The sequence below is a fragment of the Tiliqua scincoides genome, chromosome 6, assembly GCF_035046505.1.
Source record: "Tiliqua scincoides isolate rTilSci1 chromosome 6, rTilSci1.hap2, whole genome shotgun sequence".
Lineage (NCBI taxonomy): Eukaryota > Metazoa > Chordata > Lepidosauria > Squamata > Scincidae > Tiliqua > Tiliqua scincoides.
The window spans coordinates 15677329-15695746 of NC_089826.1; the positions used below are offsets into that span (position 1 = coordinate 15677329).

The window sequence follows — 18418 nt, forward strand, 5'->3', positions numbered from 1 at the left end:
TTAATTAATTAATTAATTAATTAATTAATTAATTAATTAATTGTGCTTATTTAAATTTTATATTTAATTTTCTTTTCCTGGCCCTTGACACTGTTCCAGATATTTGATGTGGCCCTTTGGCCAAAAAGTTTAGAGACCCCTGGACTAGGGGTTCTGCATGAGTGTTAAGACGTGGGGGATATGCAGAAAGAGAGAGGGGAGGATGGCAGCAGCCATGTGGAGATGAAACTGGCAAAGTTGCATCATAGAAGAATGTCAAAAGGCTTCAATCTCTAGATGTCTCAGGTTCTCAAAATGGCAGTGGACGAAATGATGCCACCTCAGGTAGTCTCCCCCCCCCCACACACACACCCTGATTTTGAGTGCAATCCTAACCAACTTTCCAGCACCAAGATAAGAGCAATGCAGCTCGGAGGTAATGGAACAAACATTGTCTTACTTTGAGGAGGCCTCCATGACTGCCACCCAACTGCAGGGTGCATCACATGCCCCATTGGCACAGCTATGTCAGTGCTGGGAAATTGGTTAGGATTTGGGCCTTTGACTCCTAAAGTTGTAAACTATATAAATGATACATAACACAATTACTTGAGACGTAACAATTGATAAACTTATGTCAGCCATAGACCATCATGGGTGCCCGTTGACCAAACAGAGGTTGACTGTGAAAATAACCTCATAATGGAGAAAGCTCAGAATGGAGACAGGCTGTCTCATGCCCCTGTGCATGTGCTCATGTACATTTGTTTATGATTTGATGCATTTCTAAGCCATGCTTGCTGCCAAAACAGCACTCAAATAAAAGCGTGTTTTGCGCTGTTTCCTCAGGCTTTGGTGCAGCACCAGCACGGTAGACATTTGGTAGAAATGCTCAGTCTGACATACCCTAAAGAGAGCTGGTAAAATAGAGTGCAACCACTAGGAATGACAGCAAACTTTACAGCTTATTTTTGTATTATTCTGCTAAATCGCTTGGTCTTCATGCAGGGTAGCTATGTCAGATGCTAGGGGATTTTTTTTTGTTACAAATGAGAGAAGCTTGTAAACTGACGGTATTGCCGACTTGTTTGCTCCAGATTGTTTTACATTTAGGCTGTTTGAGAGTGAATGACAGAAGAAAACACTGATAAATTGTTAGGCTGTTCCAAACATTCAGAAGTTTTGGAATTCCTGCCAGTGACAGATGGTTTCTCTGCGCTCATCCCTTGTTGTCTTGACAGCATTTTCCTGCACTCGGCAAAATCTTTCCCCAGTGTGCATTCCTCAGAAAAATAATAATCTGCATCATCCACTTTTGTGCTCATTGGTGGAGCGTCGCCTATATCTGATAGAGTGCAAAGTCATCTTCACAAGGTAGTGTGGCTATTCCTTGATTAATCAGAAGCACCACCACTCTCTTGGTGAGAGCCTGCATGTTGTCCCCACTGCCCGGAATGGCTCTGACAGCAAGTGGGAGGGGCAACTTATGCACAGCATGTTGTGGTGCCTACAATACTTACTGTACTACACAACTTACTGCACACCCAGCTACGCTACTGCTGCATATAGAGGAAGGAGTGAGAAGTTGTCTGGCCAAGCCTATCCCACTGGCCTGTGACCAAACCATATTGCCACAAAAGCCATTTTTTCCATATCCTAGTCACTTCTGAATTGGTAGCAGGGAGACTGGACAGTACTCAGCACAGAGACAATGATGTCACTGACCCTGTGCCACCTTGGAAGCACATGTCGGTCTACAGCAATGGTTCCCAAAGTGGTGGGTCACAACCCACCAGGGAAACTGGAAGCAGGACATTCCTTCTTAAGGGGAGTGGTCTTGCTCTGATAGCAGCGGCCATGCCGCTTATTTCGCCAGTGGCCAAGGGGCTTATTTCTTTCCTTGGGGGCAGAGCTGGCTTCCTGCATGGTCCTGGAGGCTTTCAGCCCCCTCTGATGTCCTCCGAGGCTTCTGTAAACAGTCCTTATCTCCAATCAGCAGCTACTTCTGATTTTCATGCAAAAATCAGAAATAGCTGCTGATCGGAGAAAAGCAGGAGGCTAACTCTTCTCCAATACTAGCTCCACATGGAATAGCAGCAGTGCCAATGCAACTCCCACTGTATCCTGCAGGATTTGGCTTCCAGAGGCCTCCTCAGGCCACATTGTCTACACGCCCCTGGCTCCAGTCCCATAGCAGGTGCAAGTCTGTGTGGATCCATGAAGGATTCATGCGTGGATCAATGAAGTAGGATTGAGGCCAGGAAGGAGGCTTGGATTTGGCTGGTATCATTGCCACTAAACTTACCCCCTTCCCAGTCTCGATCCGCCTTCCTTCCTGGCCTATTGCTGCTCCGTTCCACCACCCTCAGCTCCCTCCCACTCCCTACACTTACTTACTGGGACTGGTAGGCATTCAGAATTCAATGGTGCGTGAAGCCCGCCGCTTGCCACTTGTAGCGGTGATGTATGTGACATCCTCAGTGAAAATAAAATACTTGTGCTTATCCAGCACTTTTACCACATGGAGAAATTTACCATTTTTGCCTATTACAGAGAGGTCAGGATATTCTTAAGGCTTTCAATATTCATGGCTAGGACCAGGTCCTATAGATCCCTTGAGGGCCCAATCCTATCCAACTTTCCAGCACTGATGCACTCACAATGCAGCCCCAAGGTAAGGGAACAAATGGTCCCTTACGCTGAAGAGGCCTCCATGACTGCCATCCCACAGCAGGATGCAGTACACCCCCGGTTGGCATGACTGCATCAGTGCTGGAATGTTGGATAGGACTGGGCCCTCAATCACACTGGCTCTTAGAAAAGTAGCATCAACCATTATTTTTAACAACATAACTGATTCCCTTGCTTGAAATCACTTGCAGCACAGTAGATAAGTCATCAGTGTGACAGTGCCTTTTAATTTATCAGGCTTGCTTGTAACGCTCATGCTCTAACTAATTTTCATACCTTGATTCAATTAAAAATCAAATCTGAAACCCACAGTAGATCTTCATCTTGGAGGTCCCAACAGTGGGGCCACCTGGTTTGAGAGGCCAGCGTGTCACCCTCCTGATGGACCAAGATTTTAAAAATTTTGGTCAGTAGTGGTGTCACCCACACCCCCCATGCACCCTAGCAACACCACTGGGTGCTAATCAGATATTGATAGCTAAGTGAAGATTTACTTTTTCATCGTTGCAGAAATTCCACATTGCTCTTCTGTAATTGATAGACTTTAATTTTATTTCTAAAGCAAGATGTGTAAGTATATTTGACAACCATTCATATTTCCATAAGGATATATGGGAAGGGTTTGCCATAGGTTAATATTGTTTCAGCTTTAATATACTGGGGAAAAGGTTTCAGGCATTCTATAGTTTAGCTCCATTTTTTCCCCCAGCCCGAGATGCGAGTGGCATAAATGCCACCTTCACGGGCTTTCTGTCTCATATGGAAATTTCCAATCTGTCCCTCCTTTTTATGTGTGCAGAGCACTACTTGCTGTCAAAAAGCCAGCAGTATAGACAGATGAATTCCAAACATACACAGCCGTCTGAGGTGTGGGTCATTAAACTGCTGGATGCCTTTATATGCCCTTTTAGCAAGTAGATTTTTTCATGCTATGTATGCATCATTCATTTAATTATAGCTTTCCCTTGCCATGAGTTGTCTTGGGGTACATCAGCAAGTGACATTATAGCAGATCTCATGCCTGTAAAACACATGAAACCATCATGATCAGAAGCATTGTACCACTGAATAACATTTTCTGAGACACAGTGGGGGAGGAGTCAGGGAGGAATGTCCTGAAGCCTTGGATGGCCAGTGCAGGAAGCATTATGCTAGACTAGATAGACCTTAGCCTGATCTAGCAGGACTCTTTTCATGTTCTCATGTTCTTGGGGTGGAACACCCCAAGTCTCACCCCCTCAATCCCCCTCACCCCCTCAATGTGCAGGCTTCTATGCACATTCCAAGGAAGTGACTGCAAGTGTGACCAGTTCAACCATTTGCATAGGAGTCAAAGGTACTTGCAAAGTAAAACTTCTGCTGCTGGCATCAAATTCTCATTTCCTTTTTCTCAAAGCAAAAGATAAGAACATAAGATGAACCCTGCTGGATCAGGCCAAAGGTTCATCTAGTCCAGCTTCCTGTATCTTAGTGGCCCACCAGACAGAAGCCTCAGGGAACACACAAGTCAACAAGATAACTGCATTCTGTTGCCATTTCCTTACACCTTATTCAGATATAGCCTGTTTCTACAACCAGGAGGTATACCCACCATGGCTTGTAATCTGTGATGGAATTTTCCTCCATAAAGTTGTCAAATCCCCTTTTAAAGGCATCTTGGCCAGGTGCCATAACCACATACTGTGGCAAGTAGTTCCACAGATTGCAACCTGGGTAAAGAAATAGTTTCAGTACCTTTAGGACTGGGGAAAGTAGTATAAGAAGAAGTGATAGTGGGAGAGGAAGGCTAGGCCCCCAGCAGAGTGTCTTCTCGCAAGACCCCCAGCAGAGTGTCTTCTCGCAAGACCCCCAGCAGAGTGTCTTTTCTTGTCTTTTAAGCCCTGAATCCCTAGAAGGAAAATGATGTTATTTGTGACCTTTGTGCTATCCTTCACCAGGAAGAAGGCCCTCCGACCAGCCTTTCCTTTTTTCAATACAGAAACATTCAATACAGAAATGTTTCAATACAGAAACATTCAAACATTTTTCAATACAGAAATATTATAAATATCTAAAAATGCAAATGCTAGTGATTTCCCCCCCCCCCCACTTGGAATGGAAGAATGCTGATTGCTTCCCCTGGGAATCAACCATTTTGTTGGATTTGGGAGGAAGCACCTGCCTTGTAATGTTCTAAGAAGCACACATCCAATGCCATTTGCAAAACTAATGTGTTAATTTAGGGCCATTGGAAGGGGGGGACGGGACAGGAAGGTTTCCAAAATAATGATTGCACGAGAGAACCCACACACCACTTTCACATTCCTGAACCTTCAAGCAGGTTACTCGTGAGGGTCGAAGTCATGTTGAAATGTTCTCTGCGACTCTCTCTGTTCATTAGTGTAATCCCATTTGCTCCCCTGCCTCCCTGATGATGTTGCAGTGGACTCTCTAAATGAAGGAAACTGCAAGCTCAGGGGAGAGACAAGGGCACTGTGGAACATTAGGTCATGAATGTAAAAGGCACGTCTTGTCCAAGTAATGACTGCTCTACTGACAGATAATTGGATCTGGGCTTTGTTCGTGCTGGCTCTGGATTTTTTTTAAGCTCTTTTAATATAATAATGAATGCATAAACTTGTCCTTAATAACAGCTGATCAAGGGAAATCTTATGCTTATGTCAAATTATGCCTGTTACTATTATAATGAGCTGCATAAAGGAAAATGGAGTGAAGGGCAGTGAGAGCCTTACATTTTCAAATCAGTGCCCATCAGCTGGAAGTGAAAAAAGAAAGTGTGTGATTTATTATGTATGGAGGGTTTTTCCTCCCCCCCCCCCACTTGCCAGGAAGTTCTTGTTTCATTTTATTGGGTACATATAAAATGTGAGTTCAGTCAACAGAGAAACAGGACAGAGAAAAATATGAAATCATTAAAAAAAAGAAAAAGAGAGCCAGAGCACCTTATTTTATTTATTTATTTGGGGATTTATATTCTCTGTCCTTGCAAGTACATCAAAGATAACTTAAAATATTACTTAGAATAAAAATAATACAATTGGAAAACCAAGAGAAGAACACAGGAAACAGATGGGGCAGATCTGGGGAGGGAGGCATGGAAAGGGCACCTGTTAAGATGGGGAGCAAAGTCAGGCACCAGGGGAATGCCTGCTTGGCAGGGCATCAGCAGCAAGATCACCCTGAGCCGACAGAGCCAAGTTGGCATGGGAGCCCAGGTCTACATGGCAGGTGGATCTAGGCTCCAAATCTCGGTGGAAAACCAAGAGAAGAACACAGGAAACAGATGGGGCAGATCTGGGGAGGGAGGCATGGATGTGTGCCATCTATCATGCCAGCAGGAAAGGGCACCTGTTAAGATGGGGAGCAAAGTCAGGCACCAGGGGAATGCCTGCTTGGCAGGGCATCAGCAGCAAGATCACCCTGAGCCGACAGAGCCAAGTTGGCATGGGAGCCCAGGTCTACATGGCAGGTGGATCTAGGCTCCAAATCTGGGTGGAACCCAGGTCTACCTGCCCAGCAAACCTTGGCCATGAAGGCCACAAGTTCAACTGGTCCACCCACCTGGTTGACCTGGGCTCTAGTTAAGGTAGTGCTCATGCCCACCCCACCCCCCATTAAAACACTGGATCCTCCCCTGGCAACAGGTATCTTGGTGCAAAATGAGAAGAGGCTGCTAGAAACTGCATTCATGCTGCAAATTTTCCACAGACTCCCAATTAAGAATCACACTAAGATGACTTCCACCCTTTCTACATAGTTGGTCACATATGAACACGAACATTAACTCATGGAGGGGACTGGTCAGGGCCACAGACATGAACCTCCTCATATTCAAGGCTCGCCTTTCCATGGAGTTTGTGCATATACATCCCAGCACATGTGATCTGGGTCCCTCAATTTCTCAGTTGGACACATGGAACTTATAGAGCACTGCCCATGGCAGCTTTAAGGCCCAATCTTATCCAACTTTCTAGCACTGATGAAGCTGCAATGCAGCCCTGAGGCAAAGGAACAAATGCGCTCTTACTTTGAGGAGACCTCCATGACTGCACCCTCACTGCAGGATGCAGTGCACGCCCTGTTGGCAGAGCTGCATCAACACTATGGATAGGATTGGATAGGATTGGGCACTTAATCAGCTCCTCCATGCATAAATTTGTGTGTGAATAAACTGTGTGAGGAGCTTACATGTTTAAATGGCACCCATCATGTGAAGAATTGTCATGCTGCCCCTTGTGGCTTCAAGGATCATAAAGCAAGGAAGTGGACACATAACAAATAATGGAATGAAAACCCCCTGTATATTCCACATTTCTAGTGTGATTTGATACCATTTGGTAAAATGTGATACCAGGTCTACTGGCTATGTCAGAAGTAGTGAGGGTAAGTCCACCCTAATTGTGTAAATTAAATTTTCATCTCTCAAATTAGATTTGAATTCTGTGAATGACTACTGAGAAATAACAGCCCAGTCTTATTGAATTCTTATGGTGGTGAGTCTCACGATAAGTAAAATCCTGGAGTGGTACCTGAAAAACTGTACCACTGTTGTGCACTTTGGAGCTGCCAGAGCAAATGGACAGATGCTCCCTGGATGTACCAATGGGTTCTAGATACCCTACATGTGATCTACCCTGTGCAGATAACATGGCAGATGGGGTGGTTTGAAGGAAGAGCAGGGCAGAGAGCAGACCAAACTGGGGGATGAAGGGGAAGGATCTTGGTGGCAATAGCACACATCAAGACCCTATCCTCTCGTCGTAGCCAAGACCCACTAGCAGGAGTCTCTTCAGACTTACGCCAGCAAAAGATCTGGCATAGGTCTGAGGAAACCCACTGGAAGCCAAGCGCCTATGGAGAGATAAGTAAAAAAGTTTTTTTTTACTTACCTATCCCAGGCAGTCTGGTCACCTCTCCCACCATAGCATGCAACATCTGGGAACTCCATACTCTGAGCTGGCAGTGGATAGATTGGCTGTAGTGGATAGATTGGGCAGCTAGTCTGATAGTGTTCAATTGGGCTTACTCCCAGGAGATTGTGTACAAAACTGCAGCCTACATTAATTAATCAGTCAAACCTGCATGATTGATTTATTTTTTTTAAAAAAAGAAATTCACAGTTTTTAACTGCATGCAAACACACACAATTTTTAACAAATTTAATTGTTAACATTTTCAACAATTTTTAACAACACCTTGTGCGGCAAATACTGCCCCAAACATACACTGAGGTTTTCACCTAGCTAGTCTGTTCCTGGGGAGAAGAAATGAGTGAACAAAATGCAATGAGGGTGTTTTCACAGAAGTTCCACTGCTTGAAGTTTCAAGGTACAGAGGACACTCTTTTGAAGCCTTGATCTCTTCCTGTTTTCTTGTGTATCCGCACAGCACTAAAGTTTAAACCATTTGACCTTTAAAAAGAATAGTGCAAAAAGACCTATTCTTTTCCATGATGCTATAAATGCACTATAATCCCACATTTAATTAGCAAGCCAAAACAATAGCCCAAATGTCTTGGCAACATTTTGCTCCAAAGGCCTCTGTTGCAATAGAATAGCAAAGGTCTTTTCAGAGTGCTTGTGCCTTTTTTTGTGCTTTTTTTGCTTTTATTTTATTTTATTTTTTTTGGTCATTGGTGGGAAACATTTATTTAATAGTAGCTGCCTTTCATTGAGATAAGATGACTGATAGCTGGTTTGTTTTTTCTTTTCAGGTTGTGGAAGCCAATTTGGTTGCTTTTGACTGTCACTGGATCATTATAAATGAGGTAACTGTCTGCTGAATGGGAATCCTGTTTCTTTCTGCGCTGGGAAGGTTCATGATGGGCTTGACTTTGCCAGAAAGAAACAGTAATAGCCACAAAGTTCAACCGTGCTGGTGGGTGGGAATGGTGTTTTAATAAGGAGGAAAAATACAGTTGAAAGGCTTGTGGAGCTTGGATAACATAAATGAAAAGTGCTCCCCTACTGTGAGTATATTTACTTGCTGTTATTTATTCTCCTTTGGCTGAGACTGCTTGCTTTGGGAGACATTTTAAAGAAAAATTAACGAGCTAGCAAAAAAAAGTCCAAAACCAATTCTCTTTTGTAAACCCAGTGAATCCTTTCCATTGGTGTTGCTTGTGCTCCTCTTCCTCACCAGAGGTATTTATGCAAAACTGATTGGTTCCCCTCTGCTCCCCCATAATTACATTAATGGTGTAGTGCAGGCCTGAGTTAGATATACCAAACAAAACTCCTGTTACTTTCCCCGTAATTTTCTGTGGAACAGGGATAAAGCTCTGTGTGTAGGCAGAGATGTAGACTTCTTTTGAGCATTTGGGCCAATTTACACTGGTCTTTGGAAGCCAAGCAGCCCAATTCTATCTAAACCCCGTGTGGCAATGCTGCTACCACTGTATCCCATGCCCCTGTACCACGGCTGCCACTGTATCTCATTGGGCAATGGTTCTCACACATTTAGCACCAGGACTCACTTTTTAGAATGAGAATCTGTCAGGGCCCACCAGAAGTAATGTCATGATCAGAAGTGACATCATCAAGCAGGAAAATTTTTAACCATCTTACAGCCCAATCCTAAGCTGCCTGGAGCTGCGGGACCCGGCAGCTCCACTAACGGCTCCTGCCGGATCCAGAGCCTCTGGCGCTACCGCGGGAGGCTCCTCAGGAGAAGCAGGCCATCTAGTGGGTCCTGACCCACAGTTTGAGAAACACTGCCATAGGGGATTTTTGGCTGCTTAAAGTTAACTTGGGATAAGGGAACATTTGTTCCCTTGTCCTGGGATAAGCCCCAGCAACCACTAAGGATAAACTCAGACCTGCTGTGCCTGTGATATTACTGGCAAAAGTCCGAGTTGATCCATGCAGGCAGATCAGGCCCAGAAGAGGGTTCGGATACAGTGTGTGCTGGTGCTGCTGATGCTAACCACCTCCTGGGCCCACCCATGGCTCATCTCCTCCACGTTCCACCCCTTACCTGCCCTTCCCCCATCCCTGCACTGGACTTACCTGTCCAGTGGGAATTTTGACAGCTGTCAGCTCATGTGGGAAGGTTCCGCCAGCTCACTGTGCTCTTGCAAAGTGCTTTACACACTTTTGCTAAGTGTGTTCCACCAGTGCAGCACTTGAATAGAACTGGGCCATAAGTCACATTTCCACTGCCTACTATTCTAGTTCTCAGTGACAAGAGTACATGTTTATTTTACCCATATTCAATTTTTTTTTTTAAATAAGTAGGATCTCTGTCTCTTCTGACAGAAGGCTGGCTTGCAAGGGTTCTAAAATGGTGTGGATGCCTCCTCACACCAAGGAGGTCTTCTACCAAGCAAGGAGAAACAAGTGGCTTGGGACTCCACCTCCCAACTAGATCCAGGCAAACAAAGGCAAGTGGCGCAAATCACCACCGCCATGACCAAGTTGACCACTATGGATTAGAGGAGTAATTCAGGAAAAGATAACTCCAGACAGTGGAGCTGAATAGTTTATAGTGTCATCTGAGGAGGAGAAGGGATGGTTCTTCCTGTCTGAAATTGCAACAGAGGAAGGGTGAGAGTTAGGGACAGGGGTGTAACACGGGTAGGGAAGCTGTGGAAAGGGGTAGATCTGGGAGGTGATGGTGTGCACTGGATCCTACTTCCCTTTCCTGCAGCCTCCCTGCCTCCTTTCCCTTCTTGGACTTGCACTAGTGAAATCACTAGCTCAGGTGCAAGGTGACTCCTTGGGGGTCAGGAGGCTTATACAGGAGTTTTAAATTCCCTTTCCCTTCTGAAGCTTCCCAATCTGCTTCCCCACCAGACACAGCATGCTCATTTTTGGCATGGCTGCACCAGAGACGGTGGGGATAGAACAGAAAGTTAAAGTACAGAAAAGGCAACATGAAATGGTCCTCATGCTCTTGTGGAGTAATGATGGTAATATTAGTGTACGAAATGGAGTAAAAAAGAGAGCCATAATAAGCAACATAACATAATTGAGACTATGCTGTGTGGTTTTTCGTTGAGTGAAACCCAGAGAGTGAGTTAGGTGTAGTAGCTTTCCATGTATTTATTTATCCTTTTAGATAGCCATTTGAAAATCAATAAAAACCACTAAAAATGCTAAAAACCCACATTGTTCCAGACTCAGGATCACACTTCAGCAGAGTATTGTTCAATCAGTTTGTTCTTGAGAGATGCATTCACTTGTTTTTCAGTTGTTTTATGAGTCATATATTATGTCCGTGTTACCTGATCATAATTAAGTCAGGAGATAATTGGTCCCTAGTGGGAAGTGTATAGCACCTACCCTACCTGTATCTCTTCGGCATCGAGTATTGTTTGGAGAAGTCGTGTTCGTGCTCCTTGATCTGTTCTTGATTGCTGCAGACATCTGTTTTGAAGTTTAATTATTAGATTGTCGTAATTGCACTACACTACAATAAATTATCTTAATCAGGGTCTATCTGCTTGTTTGTTTTACAATTTATGTTTCAGCAGGAAACCTGAGCTTTCAATCAGCCACCCACTTTACTGTTGGGGCCAGAATGATTTTAAGCAGCAGAGTTAGGGACTGGGGATTCAGAAACAGGCTCTGCAATTGCAGTTTCCAAATTCTACAGCTGGAAAATGCAAAATTAGTGGCATAGCTAGAGGGGGTGCAAAGCACTAAGTTTTGCAGAGAGCCTCACTGCAGGTTGCAGTGCCGTCAGAGCCATTCCGGGCAGGGGAGCAAAACGTAGGTGTACACCTCTGTTTTGCTCCCACTACCTGGATTGGCTTGGAATGGGTAGAGGAGGGGCCGCTTGCACCCTGCAGTGAGACTTCCTACAAAACTTAGTGCTTTGCACCCCCTCTAGCTGTGCCACTGTGCAAAATGTTGTAGTTGTATTGCACAATACAAATTGGACATATTTAGATGTCTGCATATACTCCAGTTTTCTCTATTTATGGGGAACATTCCCTATTTTCTGGACCCTGCTCCTAGGAAATCACTGTCCTGTTCATGTTTTGTTAGTTGCTAGAACTGCCATTCTTTAGGTTCAGCTCCTGTCCCAGTGTCTTTGTGTAGTAAAATGAAATAATAGGACTGATATTTTTGTGGATGCCTGCATATATAGATGCAGTTTGTCACCAGTTCATATGCATATAGCTGCATATTAAAAAACACCAAGTCAACATGCACGAACTAGGGAGTGTTTTTATTTTTTAAGCTGAGGTGTCACCACAGAAAAGGCCCTGTCTCCAGTCACCATTTACCTGATCTCTGAACAGGGGTGAAGGGAGGTACTGGAGAAGAACAGCTGGAAAGCTCATAGTTCATAGCAGAAAGTCAACAAACTGCAATTCCCAACCTCAATCTGTAGGTGCAAATGTTTGATAAGACTCTCACAAGGTGGAAATCTGACTGGGAAATAAACTGGAAAGCAAATACCGTAGTATTAATGTGCTTATCTCTGGTCCTTTAGTAAAGAAGGAAGCATTTTCTTTGAGCTGAAAGTAGCATTAAGATTTGTTTTCACTCATCTCTGCAAACCACAGAGGCCAGAATGTAACCATGTTTTAATGGAGAGATAGAATGTTCTCGATCCTAACAGAAACCTATAGGCTAGCATTGAAGACTCATGAGGCTGCATGCTGGCTATAACAACTGTATTTCTACAATCTCATGTACAATTAAAAAGAAAAACTGAGATCCTTGCAGTATTTTGTGGTTTGTCAGTTCTTGTTAGCAATTTTAATGAGAACTTACAAACCACCGAAAAAGAAAATGCTTTGGGGACCACATGTTGCTTATGCTTGATGTAAATGAGTTTATTTTTGTGATTTCATAGGCTTGGTTCAAGATGTGAGAATGTTTGAAAACCTTTACTTGATTTTATTGTCCTTTGCTTGCTATTTTAAAGCAGTGTAGTATATTAGCTTTCAAAATTGCCATTGAATTGGAAATAAGGCGGATGATTGAAAATAGGTGTTTTTTTTTAAATCCTGGTTCACTTTCTGTTAAAGGCAGTGCATATGGGATCACTTCATTTCTAAGGAGCAATCACTTATTTTAGCGCTAAGCTGTTCTCTCGGGTCAGTACATTGGAGAACAGGTTTTGCCTTACAGGATCTAAAAATGGGTAATTTTTTTTTCCCTTCAATCATACTTTACAAGTTTTAGAATAGTATATGATGAGAAGGCTAGATTGAGAACAACAGGTAAGGTAGAAAGACCTTGAATATAATTTCCCTTGCATTTTCAACTTTCTCCAAAGATAAACGGCCCTGAGAAAGGCTAGTGGACAACAGATTTACTAGTCTGGGAGAGATAAATAGTCTGTCAAGTCCAAGATCTGCTCTATGGCTGTGGCCACATCTGGGTACTAGAGAAAGTATAACAAAACAGGGCATTGATAGAACACACTGTTCCTGAGGACAGCTGCTTGTTCCTTATGGCCCAATCCTCTGGGCTATTTACAACAGCGGATCTCATGATCCACTGTCATAAATACCACTGAATGACATAAAAAGCACACTGCTGTTGCACGTTTCAAGGCAAGCTGGCACAGATGGCCAGAGGCCCTGAACATGTGGCAGTACCTGCTGGAGTCAGCATTGGACCAAGTAAAGTGGCAGAGGGGAAAGTCGAGGGAGGATCGAACCAGGAGTGAGCTGAACCAGAGAGCAGAAGGGGGTAGATCTCAGTTGCAGTGGCACATGCCAGATCCTCTGACCCCTTCCCAGCCTGGATCTGCCTGCCTAATTCACCTCATACATATGCCAGCAAAATAGCTGGGATAGGACCAAGGAAACCCTTTGGTAGCCAGGTGGCCTTCCAAAAGGTAAGTAAGAAATATTTTTACTTATCTCTTGCTGACCATCTGATCACCATGACCACACCACTGCATGCACTGCATGCTCCGTTGGTGTAGCTGCCTCTCAGGAGATGGTGGGAAATAGGATTGGGCTCTTATTCTCATAAGGCTGTGGTTCTCAAACTGGGGGTCGTGATGCCCTAGCCTGATGGGGCAGGAGAAGGTAGCGACGTGATCCCCTGGATCATGCTGCACTGGGGGCCAAGGGGGGGTTCTGTTCACAGGTCAAAGCAACTGCCTCCAGGAGGTATGGGGAGCCCCACAGAACCCTCCACAGGGCTCCCCAAGGTTTAGAATAGTAAAAATAATGAGATTGCAAATTGAAAGTGGTTTCCAATAGCTTATTTATACTACTCTGAAACTTGGAGAGCCCTGTGGAGGGCTCTGTGTGGCTCCCCACACCTGCTGGAGGCAGATGCTTTGAACTGTGAACAGAACCCCCCATTGGCCCCAGCAGCAGCACAATCCCAGGGATCGATCCCAGGGATCACTTCGCTACCTTCACCCCTCCCTTGCCAAGACTTACCCTGGTTCCCAAACTCCAGAGGAGTCTCCTCAACTTTTGTTCCCTTACCCTGAGACAAGCCTTTACTGCTTGAATGGGTCTCCTTGGATCTGTGTCAGCCATTTTATTGGGGCAAAACGGAGGAGAAAAAGAATATCTTTTCCTATAACTTTTTTTCCTCTAGCTGCTATTGTTGCATCCCTTCTTTCTGGATTAGTTTCATGAATGATCCCTCCCCTCCTTCAAAGCCACACAGTGAGCAGGATGCCATCACAAAACTACATAGTCCATTAGAGTAGTTAAGCAATGACGTCACTACAGGGAGCTACAAACAAATGACACCACTAACAATTAATATGAGAACCTTTTTTCCCCCAAAGTTGTCAGAAAAATAGCTGAGCCAGGGAACCATTTTTTTTAACACTGCTGAAAATGTTTGCAGATAACTTAGCAGTTTCGGATCAGTGCTTAAGCTGAGTAGATGTATCTGTGACAGCAAAGTAAAGTTGACTGATCTTCCTTTACATAGTAATGTGATTTCCTTTGCTTGCATTGGATCCCTACAGAAAACAATAGAGAAATCAGGAAAAAGTTTCTTTTAATTAACTGATGTAAATAAATGAAAGAACAATGCATCAGTATGATCAAATACCCTGCAGTTGTGAATTCTGTTGACTATGCCATGTAAAGTATCGTCGCATTACATTGATAATGCTGTGCTGTCCATTCTTGTTTCCACCATATTTTTAGTCTCCAAGTAGAGTCTGCAAAATATACAGTATGTCTAAGAGGCAGCCACTGTGTCAAGGCAAAGGATGATAATTTACAAAAAAATGTGAATTCTAATTAAGATGCACTAAAGTGCTGAACCCCAGAGAAATAATGTTCTGTCCTTTTGGGGAGATACAAAATGAGGTTTGCACAGCTAAAAGTCAAAACTTCTTAGGAAACGGAACTTGGTAGTAGTGTGGTCATGTGATGCTATTCACACCATTAAACAGCCTGACGGAATCTCCATTCCAGGAAAGGCGAGTGTCCCAGTTCAGTCACCGTCTGCTGCATATATTAATGTTGGTGTGTACAGCAGATAGCTGTCCCATGCACTGAAAATCACATGGGATCTGGCTGTGCATGACTGAGAAAAATGGCGAATTCAACAAAGGAAGGAATCTCTTGAGATTCCACTGCTGCTTGTCCAGACACGCAATGCTTTACATTTGCAGACGCCTGCTTCTGAATTCAGGGGACAAAAGCTGTGTGCTGCTGATCAGTGATCCTGCTTCCTCAACAAGGTTCAACAAGGTCAGCATCAGCACAAAACATTCTTGGGCAGCTGCCAAGGACCTGTTTCCCTTGCAGCCCCACTGCTGAAAGCAGCCCTGGTGTCTTAGGGATTAGTTTGAGCCAAATCCTGTGCTTGACGCGCTGGCTTCCTGCCAGTGCACACTGTCGCAAACGTGCCATAAGGCACGTTTGCAAGGCTTACCACCAGGCGAGCACCCGTGCAAGCCTAGCGCTGGCCAGTGCTGGGTGAGCGCCAGGCTAGCACCCAGCCTCTGCTGCTCAGTGGTCACACAGACTGCCAAGCCGCTGTAAGGTAAGTGGGGGCATGGAGGAGGTGTTCCAGGGAGGGGTGAGGCGGGGAGAGGGCAGGGAGGAGGCATGCTTTGGGAGGGAGCAAGGAGGGAGGGAAGGAGGTCCGGTGGAGCAGGTGCCCTACACAAACGCTCTTCCCTCACTGCTGACCTTTTGGTTGGTGGTGAATCGAGTAGCCCCATTGCGGGACTATTTGCCTTACCTAGGAGAAGGGGACAAAAGTCCCCTTCTCCCGAGGTGCCACCCGCGACTGCTGTGGGCATGCAGGATGCAGTGGCAGTCATTTTCGGAGCCGCCACAGCCGCATTCCACAGGAGCACAGGATAGACTCCTAACCAGTGCTGGCCCAGTGGGGCCACGTGGTCTACACTGTATCCAGCACTGGCTAGAAGCCGCCTGGAGATCTCCTCAGGGTAAGGAAACATTGCTGGCTCAAATCCAGGAAGCCCTGTGTAAGGCTGCCAGACCCGGAAAGGGCCTTCTCCACCAGTTCTGCTCCCTTCTGGGTCTGTCCCACCCACCCATTCCCCAACATACCCCCAGCCCCTGTGCCACTCAGCAGAGTACTCACCTGTGCCAGCAGCCTTTCCTTTGGATATGGCACTGGTGGGACAGTGCTGGCCTTCCTGCTGGTGCTGCTTGCTTCTGAGTTGACCCAAAGTGCTTTTCAGCATGTTTGTGATACTCTAGAGTGGTGCAGCAGTTGCTGTGCAGTGGATGGCTTCATTATGGATGGCCTTGAATAAAGTCTTGAATAAAGACCAAGAAAGGCGGTATATAAATACTGTATATGATGATGATGATGATGATGATTGTACTGTGAGGCAATAACCAGTCCCCGCTGGTTGAGTAGGTAGCCTCTTTTCCATTACTGTGGTCCTAGATGTGAGTTTCTTTCAATCTCATAGGATTAACATCAACAGCATTTTAGCTGATTGATTTTTCCCCCACACTTCTTCTGTCCTTTGCTGGCACTAGGGGAGCAGGTTGTCCTCTCAACCAATATGCAGCTGTAGGTGTCGCTGGAACTCATGTGTCATTCATGACACACTTCCACTCTTTTCCCCACACAGTTCCCCATGTGGAATGAGAGAAACCCATATGTGCTGCCAGTGGCGTAGCTAATGATCATGTAGCCCGGTGCTGAACTCAGAATGATGCCCCTGAAGTGATATCACAATCAGAAGTGACATCACACCCAGGCTTTTAAAACATGGAAATCGGGGGAAAACCCACCTCCTCCCCCCAGCAACTTGTCACCCACTTGCTCTGCCACCTCTCCCCAGCTAGTGGCATAGTTAAGGCATCGTATCTGCTAACTGGGGTCAAAGAAGATTTTGTAGCGCCTCCAACAACAAAATCAAATGTAATTAATTAATGGCCCAATCCTATCCAGTTTTCCAGTGCCAGTGGAGCTGTGCCAATGGGGCATGCACTGCATCTTGTGGTGGGGCAGCAGTCACAGGGGCCTCCTTAAGGTACAGGAACATTGTTCCTTTACCTTGGGGCTGCATTGTGACTGTACCAGTGCTGGAAAATTGAATAGGATTGAGCCCTAAAGTAAATAAAGAAAAAGTGTGCCCCTTATTGGTTAGAGACACTGTGCTGGGGTGAAGAGGGTTGGTTCTTCTCCCCCTGCTAAATATAAGAGGAGCACCACTTGAAAAAGTGCCTCTTTACCCAGTTAGCAGGAGTAACTGTATTATGATACATGGAAATGAGAGCTGATTCATATTAACATCTTATTGGTTCCATACTGCATCATAATATCATCTCATCAGCTCTCAGAACAATCATAGGTAAGTTTTGAGTTAAGGAAATTTACTTTTTGTGCCATAAGGCAGTTGTTTTCTGGTTGATCGGCCATAACTTTTGATAGAATACAGATATTCCATTGCAGTTTGTTTCATTGCGTTCTGTATTAAATTGCCTTTCTAATGATATATAACATGATGGTATTATTTGTACATATCAAGGTTTTCACAATTTTGACTACTAGTGTCAAGCTCAGCTTGTTGCCCCCTAAAGCTTGTGGCCCTGCAGCTCCTTAGCTATGCCACTGTGTGCCGCCACCAGTGGAGATCTTGCCCAGGACTCCCTCAAACCTAGAACTGGGCGTGATGCAGATCTACCTCCATGCAACTTTTCTTGGCATGTGAGCATTTCTGGATCCAGAAACCATGAAAATAACAATAATCATTCACATTAAGCACCATTTCTCCAGTTGAATCAAAACTGTGGTGTAGAATGAATAAGATTCTTTTAAACTCCTGACTCTAAATTACATTGAAGGTGCATTAAAAATTGCTCATATTTTGTAAAAGAGAGCAACTTTTTCTCCCTCCTGTAGCTAGTGAAACGATACAGACTAAATGATAAGACGGCATCATAAGCTGAGAGAAGCCATTATCTATGGTACATTAAGGATTAATCGACCAGAAATACAGGATATTACACTGGACACAGCTGATGCCAGGTGTTATTCTGTTTGCAGAAAAATCTATATTTCATAAAGAACATAAATAACAGATGGCTTCAAAATCTATGACAAGCTATGAAGAAGAATAAAATAGGTTTACTGTAGTCAAGAAGATGGATGCTTAAAATTCACGGATCTCAGCATTTTCTTGGCAGGTTGGCTAAAGAAATAAAATAACAATAGAACTATTCCGGACTCCTGACCGAGTTGTTCTGGATGTTTTAAATATATTAATGTATTTGTAAATATGAGTACCTATAGAGCTTTATCAGAGTGTAACATGATACCCAAGTTTTATGTAGATTAGAGTTGGATCTTATAGTATGATCAGCAAA

At 44.5% G+C, this 18418-nt stretch overlaps 1 protein-coding gene across 2 annotated transcripts in view; it reads left to right on the top strand.

Annotated features, from left to right (window-relative positions):
* The window catches only part of GRID2 (glutamate ionotropic receptor delta type subunit 2), a 997958-nt gene that overhangs the window by 625314 nt on the left and 354226 nt on the right, over positions 1 to 18418 (top strand). For both annotated transcript variants that reach the window (XM_066632190.1, XM_066632191.1), the window contains one exon: positions 8384 to 8437. In XM_066632190.1, coding sequence (XP_066488287.1) covers positions 8384 to 8437 — 54 coding nt within the window. The remainder of the gene's footprint in view (positions 1 to 8383; positions 8438 to 18418) is intronic.